This window comes from Falco peregrinus, chromosome 7, assembly GCF_023634155.1.
Source record: "Falco peregrinus isolate bFalPer1 chromosome 7, bFalPer1.pri, whole genome shotgun sequence".
Classification (NCBI taxonomy): Eukaryota; Metazoa; Chordata; class Aves; order Falconiformes; family Falconidae; genus Falco; species Falco peregrinus.
This window is the reverse complement of record NC_073727.1, coordinates 18,811,826-18,828,589: the sequence shown is the minus strand read 5'-3', so window position 1 is coordinate 18,828,589 and position 16,764 is coordinate 18,811,826. Positions and strand designations below refer to the sequence as shown.

The 16,764-nt window shown below is 58.0% G+C and overlaps 1 protein-coding gene across 9 annotated transcripts in view; it reads left to right on the top strand.

Annotated features, from left to right (window-relative positions):
• The window catches only part of PTK2B (protein tyrosine kinase 2 beta), a 29,337-nt gene that overhangs the window by 9,055 nt on the left and 3,518 nt on the right, over nucleotides 1-16,764 (top strand). For 7 of the 9 annotated variants that reach the window (XM_055810167.1, XM_055810166.1, XM_027785539.2 and 4 more), the window contains 24 exons: nucleotides 4,133-4,380; nucleotides 6,227-6,405; nucleotides 6,532-6,619; nucleotides 6,989-7,068; nucleotides 7,262-7,324; nucleotides 7,697-7,751; nucleotides 8,567-8,707; nucleotides 9,683-9,757; nucleotides 9,851-9,952; nucleotides 10,381-10,498; nucleotides 10,725-10,764; nucleotides 10,855-10,901; nucleotides 11,228-11,281; nucleotides 11,647-11,744; nucleotides 11,836-11,920; nucleotides 12,474-12,574; nucleotides 12,671-12,786; nucleotides 13,003-13,103; nucleotides 13,336-13,425; nucleotides 13,969-14,173; nucleotides 14,628-14,736; nucleotides 14,868-14,933; nucleotides 15,623-15,748; nucleotides 16,552-16,698. In XM_055810167.1, the coding sequence (XP_055666142.1) occupies nucleotides 4,174-4,380; nucleotides 6,227-6,405; nucleotides 6,532-6,619; nucleotides 6,989-7,068; nucleotides 7,262-7,324; nucleotides 7,697-7,751; nucleotides 8,567-8,707; nucleotides 9,683-9,757; nucleotides 9,851-9,952; nucleotides 10,381-10,498; nucleotides 10,725-10,764; nucleotides 10,855-10,901; nucleotides 11,228-11,281; nucleotides 11,647-11,744; nucleotides 11,836-11,920; nucleotides 12,474-12,574; nucleotides 12,671-12,786; nucleotides 13,003-13,103; nucleotides 13,336-13,425; nucleotides 13,969-14,173; nucleotides 14,628-14,736; nucleotides 14,868-14,933; nucleotides 15,623-15,748; nucleotides 16,552-16,698 (2,493 nt within the window). In that variant the 5' untranslated portion in view covers nucleotides 4,133-4,173. The remainder of the gene's footprint in view (nucleotides 1-4,132; nucleotides 4,381-6,226; nucleotides 6,406-6,531; nucleotides 6,620-6,988; nucleotides 7,069-7,261; nucleotides 7,325-7,696; nucleotides 7,752-8,566; nucleotides 8,708-9,682; nucleotides 9,758-9,850; nucleotides 9,953-10,380; nucleotides 10,499-10,724; nucleotides 10,765-10,854; nucleotides 10,902-11,227; nucleotides 11,282-11,646; nucleotides 11,745-11,835; nucleotides 11,921-12,473; nucleotides 12,575-12,670; nucleotides 12,787-13,002; nucleotides 13,104-13,335; nucleotides 13,426-13,968; nucleotides 14,174-14,627; nucleotides 14,737-14,867; nucleotides 14,934-15,622; nucleotides 15,749-16,551; nucleotides 16,699-16,764) is intronic. The other 2 variants (XM_055810164.1, XM_055810163.1) reach the window with 1 other exon arrangement.

Here is a 16,764-nt window from a genome sequence, read left to right as displayed (position 1 = left end):
CCTGCTCCCCATTCCCTGGGTGCTTGGGGTGCAAGGGTGGGACCGAGACCCTCACCTGAAGGAGGTGGGCGGAGGGCTGAGCACTTGCAAACTCATCACACTGGGTTGGGGAAGGGGCTTGGTGGGGTTTTGCTCTGTCTCTGTGGCTGTCATCCCAGGTGTGTCTAGGGTTTGGGCTAGGGCTGGAGCAAACGGCAACAGGGGCACCAAACTTTTCTAGGACTGTGGGACTGACTGGAAAAACTTCCTGGTCTGGGACTGTGCCAGGGTGGGAGGTGGCTCCGAGGCACCGCGGGACCTTTTGGGGTGTCACTCACAGCAGGAGGTGATGAAGGGCTGCTGGGGAGGGACATGGAGGCTCCGGTGAGGGGATGTTGGTGGCAGTGGTGCAAAGCTCTTGATTTTGTTTTGTGGGTTCCTCTATCCCCATGATGCCCGACTGGAGCTGTGTCACACATCCCTGCTGGGGACAGAGCTGGGCTCCCATGGGACATGTCCTCATGCTGGAGGGAAGGCGAGTGGGCAGGGGTGGAGGTACAAGGGGCTCAGGCTGTGGCCAGGGCCCCTTCCCCACCTCTGAAGCTAAGCAGCCAGGTCCATATAGGACACATCCCCTCCAGCCAGATGGCCCTGGGGATGTGCCCCTGATGCTGTGGGGATGTGCCTATGGATGCTGCATGGCCACGGTGCAGGCAGGGTGCAGGCACTGCCTTCACTGCACTTCCTGGCTTTATTTCATATAGGCATCACCCAAGCAGGGGCTGCAAGACCCCGGAGCGCTCAGTTGGAGGGACAGAGCCATCCCTCATGCCTGTGCTGGGTTTCGGGGGGTGTTGAAACGCGGGATGTGCCCTTGTTCGTGCTAGCTGCCTCCAGCCTTGTCCGCCTCTGGCCATGATGGTCAGAGGTGCTGTGCAAGGGCAGCAGGATGCTCTGCAGGGTGATCTCTGCATCTCACTCCCCAGCAGCATTGCTTATCAGGGTAGGGACACAGAAGGGACAGCCAGCCCTGGTCCCAGCCCGTGGGCTCAGTGAGAGTATGAGGGCATGTGTCATGGGAATGGGGCTGGAGGAAGAAAGCAGAAAATGAAAAGTGGGGGGAAAAAAGAGCCAAAGCGAAGTAATTTTGGGGGCCCTGAGAAATGCCAGCAATACTTCCCAAGTCAGCCATTGCCCTTCTCCACTGAGAGCTGAGCTTCCTCTCCCTGAGGCCTGGCTTGGGCCATCATCTCCACGCTGGGAGGGTCCCTCCCAAACCCAGGGGACACAGGGTTCAGGTTTTAGCTATTTAGTGAAAGAGATCTTTATCTTAGATATTTCTTTGAGCACCAGCCTCTTCTGCAGAGCAGTGAGAGCTGTAGCAAAGCCTGAAGCAAAGCTTTTGCACCTGCTGCAGAGCTGGGACAAGGAGAGCTGCTGATTTTGCTTGACCCTGATGCTGGCTGAGCGTGGTTGAGCAGGAAACACTAATCCAGCACAGCATGATGCTGGACAGACATGACACAGATATGGTCTGCAGGCTGGCGTTGCTCAGGCATGTAGCATCTATGGTATCACCTGCAGGGATGGCCTTGGCTTCTCTGGCATGGCCAGAGACAGGACGAGAGGGCGAGGGGGCTGCCCTGGTTGTCCCCGCTTTGGCCAACCCTTGCAGCCCGCATGAGAAGGGGACCTGGCTAAGGTCCATCACCTGCAGAGAGCTGTCCATAAGGGTGTTCTGCAAAGGATGTGGGCTGCTGTGAGAGCCTGTCTGTGCAGCCTGAGCACTTTTGTGAAAGAAAGAAAAAAACCTCAAAACCTGATGTGAAAAATGCATGTGAGCTCATGTGCATGTGCCCATTGGTGTGGCTGGACTTGCTGCTGGCCTGTGCCGGAGGTGAGGGTGCCCAGTTCAGCACCGCTGCCTTGCTCAGGTCCAAGGTTAACATCCCAGCATCCTATCGCTGTTGTAGCAATGCTCCATCACAGCCGCAGAGATGCAGAACCTCTTTCCCTGTTCTCTTGGAGAAACCTGGAAAACAAAATCTGAGCTGTCCATGCATTGCACCGCTGGCAACAAAACCCTTTGTATGGACCTGAAAGTGCCAGGCTACACCACTCTTATTTTTAGTCCAGTGACTCAGGAGAGTTGCTTTAAAAAGACGAAGCTCACAGGAGGCTGCACACAGCGTCCCACCAGCGGGCAAGCTTGCGCAGGTTTGTAATTACAGTGGAGCTGCCTCTGAGCACTGTGCAAATGATGGTGCAAATCCCAGCGGGGAAGGGGAAATGGGGGCCTGGGGAGAGAAAACCTCGGCAGCCAGCACTGGGAAGGGTTCCTGCCGGCAGCTCCTGGCTGCATGTTCTGCTCCCCCATAGGCACTTGGTTTTGCAGATGCTGGGGACAGGGGGATGGCTGCAGGCTGGCCCTGCAGTTCAGGCTTGTCGCGTAGGGCAGAGCCTGCCTCGAGCCCTGCGAGGGGGACACAGCCCATCCTCGCCGCCTCCACCCCAGGCTGGTGCTGCCAGGTTCTGCGTGAAGCACTCCCCGTCTGCTCCAGTGCTGAGGCAGCAGCCAGCAGCAGTGCTCCAAGTGGGACAAGGGATGCTCTGGTCCACGCTGCTACCGTTTCAGTGGTTGTCTCGCCTGCGTTACCCTGTGGGTATTGTGGAGAGAGTGGGACCCTCAGCTCCATGCATGGGGATGTATGTGATGTCCCGCAGCCGGTCCCACACCCCCCACCCCTTCCTTCCAGTATCTTCCAGGTCTGCTCCTTCACTTGCCTTCACGTGGCAGCACTGGGGACACCCTCCAGGTACCACAGCCTCTCACTCTGCCTCTCCAGCCCTGCCAGGAGCCCCGCCAGGGCCATGCCGGGACCTTCCCGTGTTGCAGAGCCAGAATGACACACATGAATCCTGCAACACTCCAGTTTGCACATAGCTTCTCGGCTGTTTAAACAGTAACTTGAGGCCCGAGTTCAGATGGGGCTGCAGCTCAGAAGCAGCCTAATGGATGAACTTCCATGTTTTTTCTTATTTCATGCCCCAGAAAGATGCAGTTTGGAGCAGCTTTTTTCAAACCTGAATTTGTCCCATGCATCTGGCTGTGTTGGCTGTGTTTTTTGCTTGCTTAGGCTCCTTGCAAAGCTCCATGCTTTCCTGGGAAGCTGGTGGCCAAGCTAAGCAAACACTTTTGTTCCTGGGGACTTAGGTGAGCTGAGTTTGCCCAGCCTCAGCCCAGGTGCATGTCCAGAGAGGCGGAGAAAGCAACCCAGAACAAACCCTCTTCTGTGCCAGCCCTGCCCAGCTTGCAAACCAAAAGCCATGCAAAGAGGAAAATTTCAGATCCATTCAGATCACCCAAGACCCACATATCCCATTAAATGTTTTTCTCAGCGAAGGGAGAACTCAAGCCACTTCCCTTCTGGCTCAAATGACATTGAGCAGGCTTCTGGGTTTTATCCCCTCTAAAAATAAAAGAGCAAATCAATATAAATCAGTATTGCATTTCCAGGGGAAAAGGAACCTGTCTTGCTTGCCCCATTTTGCTTCTTACTTGTTTTTTTTTGCAAAGCTGTCTGCTAAATTCAGCTCACTTGGGAGATCACGTTGTTGAACCACAGCTGCAGCTGCAGGTATCCGTGCTGGGGAGCTGCAGCCTGAAACCTTCACCTGGGTTTCGTGGGGGAAAGAAAATGATGAGTGCTGGGGACACAGAGGTATTGCTCTGGAGGTGACAAGGACGCAGAGGTATTGCTCTGGAGGTGCTGGGGACATGAGGTATTTCTCTGGAGGTCACCAGGACACAGAGGTATTGCTTTGGAGGTACCGAGGAGGCAGACATATTGCTCTGGAGGTGACAAGGACACAAGGGTCACTTGGAGGAGCTGGACTCAGGGCCCTGGTGGTACCCAGTGGTGATACATGGCCAGGGGTGTATGATGGGAGAGGGCACCCTTTGTCACACTCTCTTTATTTCTCTCTTTGTCTTCATCTCCACCCACCTCCATATCTCCATCCCTTCCCCACCTGCCCCAGGGTGTCCCCACTGCCTTTCCCATTCCCATCCCTCCAGCCCTCTCCCTGCCCTGCAGGATGATCCCCCAATCCCCAGGGTCCCCACCATGCCAATGCAGTGTGTCTCCTGCAGGGAAGGGATGCTCAGCTCCTAGCACCCCAGGTGTGGTGAGGATGTCAGCCATCCCAGAGCCACTGGGTCGCCCACGGAGCAGCTCGTCCCGCAGCCTGGCTGGGACACTGGAGGCCACCCTAAGCATGGGGACATTGGAGATGGACAAGGAGGAGATGCGCATCCTCAAGGTCTGCTTCTACAGCAATAGCTTCAACATGGGCAAGAACTTCAAGCTGGTGAAATGTCCTGTGACAACAGAGATCCGGGTATGTGGGGCAGGGGAGGATGGGCCAGGGGAGGGCTGTTTTGTCCACCCAGCATCGTAGCTAGCTCCTTTGCAGCCACCCTTTCCCATGGCATGGTAGCCCTCAGAGCCTGTGGCTGAGAAGCACCAAAAAATGGAGGATGGAGAGAAAATCTGGCTATCTCTGGCAGCACAGGGGAGTTTGGAAAAGGTGAGGGCTCATCAGCCCCACTGCCAGTTCTGGCAGCAAGGATTGGCCCTGGTGAGTGGCTGCTGATCCCCTTCATGGGCAGCAGAGAGGACTTTCCAGACCTGGTTCATCTCATCCTGGAGAAGACATCCCCAGGTGCAGGGGACAATGGGAGGAGGCCAAAGGACAAGTGGATGTGGGACATGATGGTGCCTTGCAGGACTGGGGCTCAGCCCACGCTGCTGGGACGAGGCTGGGGACTGGCAGGAGCTGAGGCCCCACCTTCCCTTCATGCCCTCTGGCCTGCACAGATGCAGGTCTTCGGTGGTGAGGGGGACAGTGACCTCCACAGCCCCAAACCCTCGATATTTCCCCATGGCCATGTCGCAGTGTCACTGCCTGCTTGGGTGACTGCCATACCTAGATATCTCAGGGGGGTACCCAGCTCTGGGGCCAGCAGCACCTCTTGCTCTCCTGCCTGACCTGTGAGCCAGGATCCAGGTCTTTTCTACCACCCCTCCAGGACTTCTGCACCCAACTCCTGCCCTTTGCTTGTGGGGACATGGAGGTGGGAGGACAGTGAAGGTGGTATTGGTGCCTTTCCATCATGGACATGGTGGCTTTGGGCTGGGAAATGTGGTCCTCACCCTTCCTACCTGGAGTCCTGCAGCTTCCTAGCTGAGGGAAGATGTGTGGATGCTGGGGATGTGCTGGCCAGCATGATCTCTGTGCTTGGGTGCTGCAGGGTTGGTGTCCACCAGGAGAGATGCACATCCAGGGGACAATGGGTGATGCTGTGCCTTCTCCTGGGGCAAGTCCTCGGGACAGCGCATTGCAACAGTCACGCAAAGGTGACCAAAATACAGCTGAGCTGGGGGTTGTTCCTCAGCACAGCTGAGCTGGGGGTTTTTCCTCAGCTGGTAGGACATGGAGGGGGACAGGGTTGTCCCCATTCCCCATCTCCAGGAGGGGGTCGTGGGCATAGCAGAAAGTTTCAGAGAAGTGGTTGGAGCAGGAAAGGATTCCTCAGGCTGGGGAGGAGGAATGCAAATGAAACCATGAAATGTCCACAGTCAGGCTGTCCCCAACACAGGGATGGGAGGACAGCCAGCAGGATGCAGGAGCGGAGCAAACTGGAGGCAGCCGCTCCTCACCAAGGAGAGCTCAGCCATCTTGCCCCTGGCTACTGGTTTTAGTTGGCTGGTTGGGTAGCAGAGAGAGAGCAGAGGCCTGGCAGGTCCTGGGGACTCCCTGCCCGCACTGCCCCAGCGATGGGGTGGAAAGCAGAGAAACAAGCTGCACCGCCAGCTCACTGGCAGCAGTGATGCCTGCTTTGCTGCTTGCTTGCCGCTGATGCCGTGCATCGGGTGTAGCTCAGCTGAAGCATAAGGAAGGGTGGAAGAGACACACCTGGGCTTTTATCCCTGACCAAAATACATCTGGGAGGTTGGATGGGACATGTTCAGGCTGTGGGTAGTTGCAGAGCAAGCTGGAGGCATCTTTGGAGGCTTCACCTGGAGACCACTGGGGCTGGTGGCTGTGTTTGGGGCTGTGGTTGCTCCAGGAACATTTCTGTTGTGGTTGTGTTGTATTTCTTCCTTGTTTTCCTGCTGTCTAAAGCTCATCTGGAGCCTGGCTGGTGTCGCTGGGGTCTCAGCCCTGCTCCTTTTCACCCCAGGAGGTGATCAAATCCATCCTGGTGAGCGGCCGCATCGGGCCTGACATCAAGCTGGCTGAATGCTATGGGCTCCGCCTGAAGCATGTGAAGTCAGATGAGATCCACTGGCTGCACCCGGACCTAACGGTGGGCGAAGTGCAGGAGAAGTATGAGTGCCTGCACCTGGAGGCCGAATGGAGGTAGGACTCATGATGGTGGTGTCCATCTCTCTCTGTCCCCAAACCCAGGTGGGCATGGGGACCACCAAGCCCCATTAGAAGGAAAGCTCCAGCATGGTCCTCATTGAGGGGCTTTCCTGTTGCCAGGTACGATCTCCAAATCCGCTATCTGCCAGAGGATTTTGTGGAACGCTTCAAAGAGGACAGGACCACCTTGCTCTACTTCTACCAGCAGGTCAGAAGTGGCCCTGGGGGTCTCCTAGCCCCAGACAGGTCTGCTCTCCAGCCACCCTGACCCACCCCCCAGCTCTAGGAGGATGTTTCCTCCTCTCCAGCCCAGAAAACATGATTCCCAAGAGCCCCAAGACCTTGCAGCCCATTTACCTTTACCCTGGGCTGCTGACGGGCAGCCTCTGTGCTCCCATCCTGCTCCTGGATCTGTGCATCTCCATCAGGGACAGCCAGTCCCAACCCCTTCACCCTGCTCCTGCCCCTGCTGCATCCCAGTGCAGGATGCAGGAGTGTGTGGACACTGCAAGTGCCCCCTGCCAGCATCCCTTGCCAGCATCCCCCCCGCCTCCTGACCCCTGCCTCTCCTCGGCAGCTCCGGAGCGAGTACATGCAGAATTATGCCAGCAAGGTGAGCGAAGGCATGGCCCTGCAGCTGGGCTGCCTCGAGCTCAGGTACGTGCCTCCGTCTGTTGTAGCTCATCTGCTGCAGCGGGAGGGCTGGGGCGGACAAGGGAGCAGGGTCTGGGGCCATGGAGGGTTTTGCAGGGGAAGAAGGAGTTTCCACCTATTTCTTTGCCTTGGTGGGGGGACGTGGTGGGGGGACAGGAGCACAGGGAGGCTCTCTGATGTCCCTCCCTTCTCTCAGGAGGTTTTATAAGGACATGCCTCAAAACGCACTGGATAAGAAGTCCAACTTTGAGTTCCTGGAGTAAGTAGACACAGCCCATCCTGCTGGGCAGAACCCCCCCTACCCTCAAATTCCCCACCCCATCCAGCCAGTCCCAAAGGGCCAGAGCTCTGCAGATGGCCTTCATCATCCTCCTGCAGCTCCTCATCCTCCTGCAGCCATCAGCCTTCCTTATGGGGAGGGTGCATGGAGAGGGAGATGGAAACCTTTCACCCCATGCTGCATGGGTGGCTTCTCCCCGAGTAGCACCCCTTTGCCCCTCAGCACCGACTTTCCTTGGTGCATCACCCCCCCGCTGGGCTACAGCTCCCGAGGGAGGCCCCCACACAGCCCCCAGAGCCGGGGTCCCTGCGGGCCTGTTAATGTGCATGGGGGGAATTCTCTGCTCTCCAGGAAGGAGGTGGGTCTGGACCTTTTCTTCCCCAGCCAGATGCAGGAGAACCTGAAGGTGAGGGCCATGTATGGGTGTGTGAAGTGGGGCTGGGTGCATGGGTGCAAGGTGGGTAAGCATGCATGGGTGTGGCTGTGGGTGCTCATGTGTGTGCATGGAAGCACACATGTAGATTTGCACGAGTGTGCACATCTGCTTGCAATTGCGTGCATGTGTGGTTGTGCTCACATGTGGGACGACGTATCTGCATGTACACACCCGTGTGCATGTGTGTAGATGTGCACATATGGGGCCAGGTGAGAGCACCAGCGTGCACATGTGGGTTTGCACATGCATGTACATGCACAACTGCCCCTGCTCCTGTAGCTTTGCACGCACTCGTGAAGGTGTATCTGCCCATGTGTGTGCATTCACATATAGGACCATGTGTGCTCCTGTGTGCGCAGGTGGATTTGCAGACACATGTATAGGCACGTCTGCTTACACATGTGAAGGCATTATTTGCATGCATGTGCACATGTATGTGTTGTATATGTATGCTCACTGCTCACATGTGATGATGCACCTGCATGCACACTTATATGCATATGTATGTATGCATGCACACACGTGGCCGCATTTGCACATATGTGTGCACACGCACCTGCCCACACTCATGTACATATGAAGGAGCACACACACATGGAGGCGTGATGGCACACGTGTGGACATACACGGGTGAGGGTGCATATTCATATCTGCAGGTGAGTGCATGCGTGCCTGTGTCCATGTGCGTGCACATGTCCAAGCTCAGCTCACAGCCTCTGCACCCCCACACCCCCTCTGCGCGCCAGGCGTGTGCGCAGCGTTCCTAGCAGCCACTGTGCCCACAGCCCAAGCAGTTTCGGAAGATGATCCAGCAGACCTTCCAGCAGTATGCACTGCTGCGGGAGGAGGAGTGCATCCTCAAGTTCCTCCACACCCTCTCCAGCTTCGCCAACATCGACCAGGAGAGCTATCGCTGCGAGCTCATTGTGAGTGCTCTGGATTGGCTGGGCTGGGCTGGGCTGGGCTGGGCTGGGCTGGGCTGGGATGGGATGGGAGCACATCCCCCTGCCCAGGTTGCTTTGGGGCCAGGTGTGTTGGCTATGGCCACTGTGCCAGGCAGTGTGGAGGAGGGACACTGCAGGGCAAGGACAACCTCCATCACAAGCTGGTGTTCGAAGCTGCATCTCCCATGCCCTTAAACCCAGCAAAGTCTTGCTAAAGATGCAACTGGAGTCATCAGGAGTCTTAAGCTGTTAATTAACTGTGCATAGCAGGGCAGAGGGCTGCCACTCAAAGCATCCCCTGGCACCACTTAAGCAGCACAGACCGGGGATGCTTGCAAGTGGCAGCACGGACAAAGCTACCCTGCTGTGGGCTGCTCCCTGCTGTGGTCCCCGCATTCAGATGGGGACTCAGCTGCCCCTAGCTTGGACTAGTTCCTGCAGGGGGTTTCCAAGGCTTGGAAATCACTCACTGTTCCCCCAAGGGAGACACAAACCCCAGATCCCCTGTGCAGCCCCACAGCATCACCTCCCTGATGAGAAGCTGAGCATCTCTCCCCCTCCCTAGAGTGGAGGGAGGATCTGGGGTCTCCTTTTTGGAGAATACTGAGAGGGGCTGGGGGTATGGCTGGGGCTCTGGGGACCTTCCACACGAAGGGATCCAAGCCCAGTGGGTGCAAGCCAGTGCCTGAAGTTTGCCAAATGCTTTTGGAGTGAGAAAGTGGCAAACCAGGAGCACCGGGAACCCCTCTGGAGCCAGGAGGAGAAAAAGCACCCACATTGGGCTCCTTGCCTTGCACCATCAACCATCCCCTCTCCAAACTATCCTGTCTCCAAATACCTCCAGGAAGGTGGTTTTTCCCGAGGTGTCTCACACGTTGCAGCAGGTTGAGGGGGAGAACCTGGCTCCTGGGGTACCCCCCTCCCCAAATTTACATCCTCCTTCTGCTGCTCCCCCAGCAAGGGTGGAACATCACAGTGGACCTGGTCATTGGACCCAAGGGCATCCGGCAGATGACGAGCAAGGAGGCCAAGGTACGGGCATGTGTTGGGTGCTAAATGGGGAACTGAGGGGCGGGTGCTCTTAAATCAGTTGGGCTGATGCTGGGGCTCTGCCTCTCTCCCCAGCCCACGTGCTTGGCCGAATTCAAACACATCAAGTCCATCAAGTGCTCTAGTGTGGAGGAGGGCCGGGCTGTGCTGCAGCTGGGGCTCAGCGGCACCCCCCAGGTGAGGATGCACTGCGGGGGTACCCCAGGTGCTGGAGGAGGGGTGGGTGGCATGGGGGATCACCTTGCTGTGGGGTGGCATTGCATCCCTCAGGTTATGCAGGACTTGGTGGATGGCTCCACTTCCACTGACAGAGTTTTCCTGCCTCCAGCCCTTGCCAAAGGGAGACTGTCCCCCAAAGCAGAGGGGGTCCAAGCTCCCCTGAGAGTGCCCCTGCCTCAAGGGAAGGGTTTGGTGCCAGGCACATTGGCCATGGTATCCTGGGGTGCTGGGAACAGCAGTGCTGGAGAATCTGGGATCCAGTGCAGAGCAAGGAGGTGGTCACTGAGCTACCCCGAGGTGGAGAGAAGGGGGAGGAACCCCTTGGGAGCATCCCCCAGCCCCAGCTCTGGACTCACCCATCCCGCTATCCCTACCATCTCCCCCAGTCCCTCGCTATCAAGACAGCTTCTCTGGCTGAGGCAGAGAACATGGCTGACCTCATCGATGGTTACTGCCGGCTGCAGGGGGACTTGGAAACCTCCCTCATCATCTTCCCCAGGAGAGGTGAGCACCCTGGAGAGCACCGATGCTGGCAGGGTCCCCACCCGTGCCCCCTCCGAGCGCTTCTCTGCTCTCTCCATGGCCACAGCATCACCCGTGGCTTTGGAGTGACCCTAGCTGAGACCCACCAAACTCACTGCATGTGTGGGTGAGGCACTGGGGGGCCTCAGCACCCATTAGGCTCTGATGGAGGTTGCTGGGAAATGACTGTCTGCTGTCCTCTCCACAGAGCGGGAGAAGAGGATCAGCCTGCCGCAGATCCCGGCCCCGTAAGTAGTGCCTGGCCCCAGAGCAGGGCTGGGAACCCCATCCTGCCTCCCAACCCCACTCCCTGACTCCAGCCTCCTTCCACCCCACAGGCACCTGGAGGAGAGGCAGTCCATGCTGTCGGACAGCGTGAGCATCGGTGAGTTTTTAGCTCTTCTCCTCTCTTCATTCCTCCCAGGGGATGCAGGCAGGGCTGTGGGACACCAGTACGAAGGGATTTGAGGGTTTTGTGGAGCTGGACACCCCCAGCCCTTCGGCTGGGGGTCAAGATGCAGCTGAGCATCCTGGGGGAGGGCCAGGCTGGCATCCCACATGCTCCTGATGGCCATGGTCCCTTCCACATGCTCCTGATGGCCATGGTCCCTGCGGGCACTGCTCTGGGCTGGGTGGCTGGACCCCATGAGGATGCTCACCCTGCCCACTGAGCTGCCTGAATCCCTGCCTGCAACCTCCTTCTTGCCCTAGACTCTGATATTTATGCTGAAATCCCTGATGAGTCCTTAAGACCGAGGTCTGGAGGTAGGTGCCACCCCCCTGGGTGCCCTCTTGCCCATGTTCCAACATCTCAAGGAAGCTGTCTCACCTCCTCCTGCCCACCCCAATGTCCTACCCCATCCCCACAAATTCCCTCAAAGCTGGGAACAAGGTTTGACTGTGATGCCCACCTTACCCCCCAGAGGGGCTGAAGGAGCTGGGATCACCCTACATGCCACGGGGCAGGACCTGTAGGTCCTTGCCAAGGGGGTGATGGAGAGGGTTGGTACCCAGGGATCGCCAACATCTCCCACTTAGCATGGGGGCTCTGCCCACGGAATGGGCGGTGGTACAGGCAGCTTCCCACCCACTGGTGCTGCCACCTCTGCCCTGCTCTCCTGTCCATGAAGTCCAGCACTATGGGATCTCCCGGGAGGATGTCACGTTGGGCAGGATCCTCGGAGAAGGCTTCTTCGGAGAGGTGTACGAGGGGATCTACACCACCCCAGTGAGTATCCTGCCCTCTCCCTGCCCTGCCTGCCTCCTCTGCGGTTGGGGGGGAGCGAGATAACACAGCTCCCCCCTCCTTCTCCTTGCAGAAAGGGGAGTGTATCAGTGTGGCTGTGAAGACCTGCAAGAAGGACTGCAGCCTGGAGAACAAGGACAAGTTCCTGAGCGAAGCAGGTGCACTGGGGGGGGGCACACTGTACGCTGCCCTTCGCAGGGGGACGGAGCCCACTAAACCCCCACCCTGGGGCTTACATAGCAGGGCAGAGGACAGATGTGGGGGGCCTGGTGGTGTTTGTGGCACTGCAGTGGTGGGCTGTTAGAGACAGAACCCTCGCCTGGCATCCCCTGAGGCTGGCTTGGGGACAAATTGCCATTGCAATGCAGGACAGAGCAGGAGGAGGGAGGTGGCCCATGCCTTCACCCCTGTGACAGGGCTGTTCTCCAAAATACCCAGTTTATGGGGGGGATGGATACTAGGATGGGGGATTGGGGCTGGAGAAAAGCTGCTGAATCCTTGTATGAGAGCAGATGGGCACCACCTGGATGTAGAGCTGGAAACCAGGAGCCTCAGCGCCTCTCCTGGGGTGTCGGGGCAGGTCTCTGTCACAAACCTGGAGACAGAGCAGGAGGAATCACCAAAGATAGCCTAGTATATCCCCAAAGGGGCTGGGGCTTCTGGAGGGGAACCCCCTCCCATTGCCAAGTGTCTGACGTGGTCTCCCCACAGTGCTGATGAAGAAATTGGACCACCCCCATATCGTGAAACTCATTGGCATCGCAGAAGAGGAGCCCACCTGGATCATCATGGAGCTGTATCCCTATGGAGAGGTGAGCAGGGTCCCAGCGCTGGAGCCCATCCCATGCCCCTGCTACCCTTCCTGCCCCTGCTCGGTCCCTGAGCCCTGCTCGCTTGTCCTGTTGCAGCTGGGGCAATACCTGGAGCAGAACAAGCACTGCCTCACTGTGCCCACGCTCATCCTCTACGCCCTGCAGATCAGCAAAGCCCTGGCCTACCTGGAGGCCATCAACTGCGTACACAGGTAGGGCAGGAGGGAAAAGGAGCTGGGCAGGATGCCATGAGAGGCAGGGGAAGGCAGGACCATGGTGGGGACAGGCAGGTGGGCAGTAGGAGGATGGCAGCATCCTTTGCTGCAGACCCTTTTTGCAGTCAGGTGAGCTGGCTGTCCAGGTGTGAGGTCTCCTTCTCCACCCCTTCTTCATCCGTTCTCCCCAGCCAAGGGTCTCTGTCCTTGCAGGGATATTGCCGTGAGGAATGTCCTGGTGGCCTCCCCAGAGTGCGTGAAGCTGGGAGACTTTGGGCTCTCCAGGTACATTGAGGACGAGGAGTACTACAAAGGTAAGAGCTGTGCAGTGGGGTTGGGACTCATTCCAACCCTGTGAGGGTGGAGCAGGGATTTCTTCAGACAGCGGAGCTGGCACACGCTGGGGGTCCCTGCAATGTCAGGACGGGGTGGTGGGAAGAGGCTGGGGCAGAGACCATGGTGAGACCTTGCTGCCCTTCTCTGCCTGCGCCGGGGCTGCCGCTGCCCTCCTTCAGTGAGCACAGCCGCTGTCTTGTCTCCCTCCAGCGTCCATCACCCGTCTCCCCATCAAGTGGATGTCACCTGAGTCCATCAACTTCCGCCGCTTCACAACGGCCAGCGATGTCTGGATGTTCGGTGCGTGGTGGAATGGGGATGGAGGGGGGTCCCAGGCTTCATCCACCTCCTGTGGCATCATCTTAATGCACAGGGACAAATCCTACTTGGGAGCAGGGCGATTAGCCCAGCCTTGCCCCGGGGGAAAGACACCTTAGGGAAGGGCTCCTGGGGCAGGGCTTCCTCCAATTCAACCACCATTAGGTGCTTTCTCCTCCTCTGGTGAATTCAGGACAGTTGTGGGGCTGAGTTAAATGTGCAGCCCCCTGCAAATATGCATCCCACTGCCTATCTACCCATCCCCATGGCCTCTGGTCTGTCTGTCTGTCCATCCCCAACAGTCCTATGGCCAGCAGCAACCAGGAGCTGGGCTCCTTGCAGCTCACCAGGAGAGCAGGCAGCTCTTCCCTCTGCATTTTCTCCCAGCAACCAGAAAGCCAAGTGATCTGGTGCCACACGACAAAGCATGGCACTGTCACCAGGTCCCCAAAAACACCAACAAGGGGTTGGTCCCCCAGCTGGTATCTTTAGCATCATTTAAGGTTGCTGATGTTGCTCCTACAGCTGTGTGCATGTGGGAGATCCTGAGCTATGGCAAGCAGCCCTTCTTCTGGCTGGAGAACAAGGATGTGATTGGAGTGCTGGAGAGGGGTGACCGCCTGCCCAAGCCGGACCTCTGCCCACCCATCCTCTACACCCTCATGACGCGCTGCTGGGACTATGACCCCAGTGAGAGGCCCAAGTTCAAGGACTTGGTTTGCAGCTTAAGGTGAGTGGGGATGCAAGGGACTGATGGTGGGCTGGGGGGTTTGATGGAGGGGGAGCAAGTGGGTGGAGGAGAAAAACGAACCCATGCAAAATTTTGGGTCTGGACGTTTCTGGCCAAGTCCGAACTCAAAGGGCTGCTTGAGACCATCTGAGCCCACCTGCCCTCGGAGGGGGTTATGGTGGTGCCTGGGCTGAAATGGAAATGCTTTGCTTCCCAGGGAGGTGTCTTGCAGGGGAATCCTGACCCCACATCTCACTGGGGCCAGCCATGGTGGTGCTGGTCTGGCCAACCAGGACCAAGCTATGTCCTCCCAGTCCTTTCCTTTTGCTTTCCCATCCCTCCTTGCTCCCTCATGTTTTCCGTGGCCCGTTCAGCTCAAGCATCCCCACTCTCTGGGGTATGGGAGATGTGGTAATGCTCCCTCCTGGGGCTGTCCCCCTCTGTCTCCCTGCAGTGACATTTACCTGATGGAGAAGGAACTTGCCAAGGAACAGGAAAGGAACAACCGCCACCGGCCTCCCAAAATCATGGAACCACCGTCCTTCCAGGAGCCACCTCCAAAGGTGAGAAGAGGACAGAGCCTGTGCAGGCAGGTTCATCTCCCCGTCTTGACCTGCTTAGGGGTGCTGCAGCAGTGGGACCTCCCTGGGCTCACACCCACTGGACATTTCTCCCTCCACCCCCTCCCCCACAGCCCAGCAGACCCAGGTACAAGCCACCACCGCAGAGCAACCTCCTGGCTCCCAAGCTGCAGTTCCAGGTAAGGTTGCACAGCCAAAGCATCCCACAGGGACTTGAGCAAGGGGGTCAATGCCAGAAATCCCTGCCTGGAGCTCAAGCTCTGGGGTGCTTATGGCTCTGGGGGCTCCAAGGTGCTCCATGTCACCACCAAGTGCCTCCCAATGCCTTGCCAGCAGAACAACACACTGCTCGGGGCTCAGTCCTGCCCTGCCCTTCCTGCCCCGGGTTTTGTCCACCACTCAGAGCTGGCAGAGAGGGTTTCACCCCAGGGAAGGGGGATCTGCACGCTGGGCAGCAGCCAGTTTGCATGCCCAGCTGGGAGGAGAGAGGGTTTGCTGGTGTTACCTGGGCTGAGTGTGGCTGCCCTGCAGGAGCACAGGTCATCCCCTCTGCAAGGACCAGTGCTGGTCCCTGGAGCATCAGGGTGAAACCCTGAAGAGCAGCCATTTTGGGTGCTCTTCTGGGACTGGGAAAGGGTCCAGACAGCAGTGCAGGAGGTCTCAAGCCCATGCTCAGGGCAAGGAAGAGCTGAGCAGGGAGAAAGTTCCCAATCCTGCTGCCTGGATGAAGGCAGAGGCTGCTCCCAGTGCAAAAGCCACTTTTCCTTGCGTTGTCTGCTTTTTCCGTCTGTCTGTCTGTCTGCACTAACCCCCTGTGGCCCTGTTTTGTGCCTGCACTGCCCCGCTGCCCACCCCCACCTGCCTGCAGGTGCCCGAGGGTCTGTGTGCCAGCTCGCCTACGCTCACCAGTCCCATTGAGTACCAGTCTCCAGCCAACTCCCTGCACACCCCGCCGCTCAACCGCCACAACGTCTTCAAGCGCCACAGCATGAGGGTAAGAGAGGGATTCCCCCATCCCATGGCATCCAGAGGACATCCTGGTCCCAGGTGACCTCATCTGGGGCACGCTGGGGACCTCGCAGGAGGCGAGGACTTGGTGGGAGAGATGCTCACTGCACCATGCTCTGCTTCGTGCTGCTGCCTCTGGCGCTTCAAGCTCAATGTTGCTCTCAACCCAGCTGTGGGAGGGCCAAATCCTGTCACCCCATGGGTGCTGTTTGTGGGCTAGAAGGATCAAGACTGCAAAGGGCTCTGGGATGTCTCCAGCTCCCTGCCATGCACGTTTGCACACGCATCCTGGTGAAGGCATGTTGGTAGATGAGAGATTGGCATGGTGTCCCCAAAAATGAGCAGGACATGGGCGGCTCCCGCTCCTTGGGGCGTTTTGTTGCCTGGAATGCCAGTGGCTGTTTGCAGCCTGAGCTTGGTTACTCGAGCCCTGAAAGCAGAGCCAGGTGTTGCTGCATATCCTGTGATAATCTGCCTGGTGTGCCAGCACAGCCACGATGTTGGTTGCATCTATGCTGTGGGCACAATGAGCTACTCACTGAGATGGCCCATGCATGCTGCCCATGGAAAGTGCTGGGATGTGGTGGTGGGAGATGTGGAGCCAGCTGGTGGTTTCCTCTTCCCTGCTGGAAACCCAGATCTTCCCCAAATTCAGTTTGGGGGGTTCATGGCTCTTGTGGTGTGGTACATGGCTTGCCTGCATGGAGCAGGGCTCTGGCTCCCGTGCCAAAATCAGGGGAGGGCTCTGGTTCCTGAGTTCCCCCTGTCACCACTGGCTCTGCACACCAGGAGGAAGATTTCCTTCGTCCCAGCAGCAGGGAGGAGGCACAGAAGCTCTGGGAGACCGAGAGGCTCAAGATGCGGCAAGTCCTGGACAAGCAGCAGAAGCAGATGGTGGAGGACTACCAGTGGCTGCGACAGGAGGAGAAGTCCCTGGTGAGTGGCCTCGAGCTGGGGGCTTCCAGCTCTTGCATCCTCTTGAAGGTGGAGGAAAACCCACTG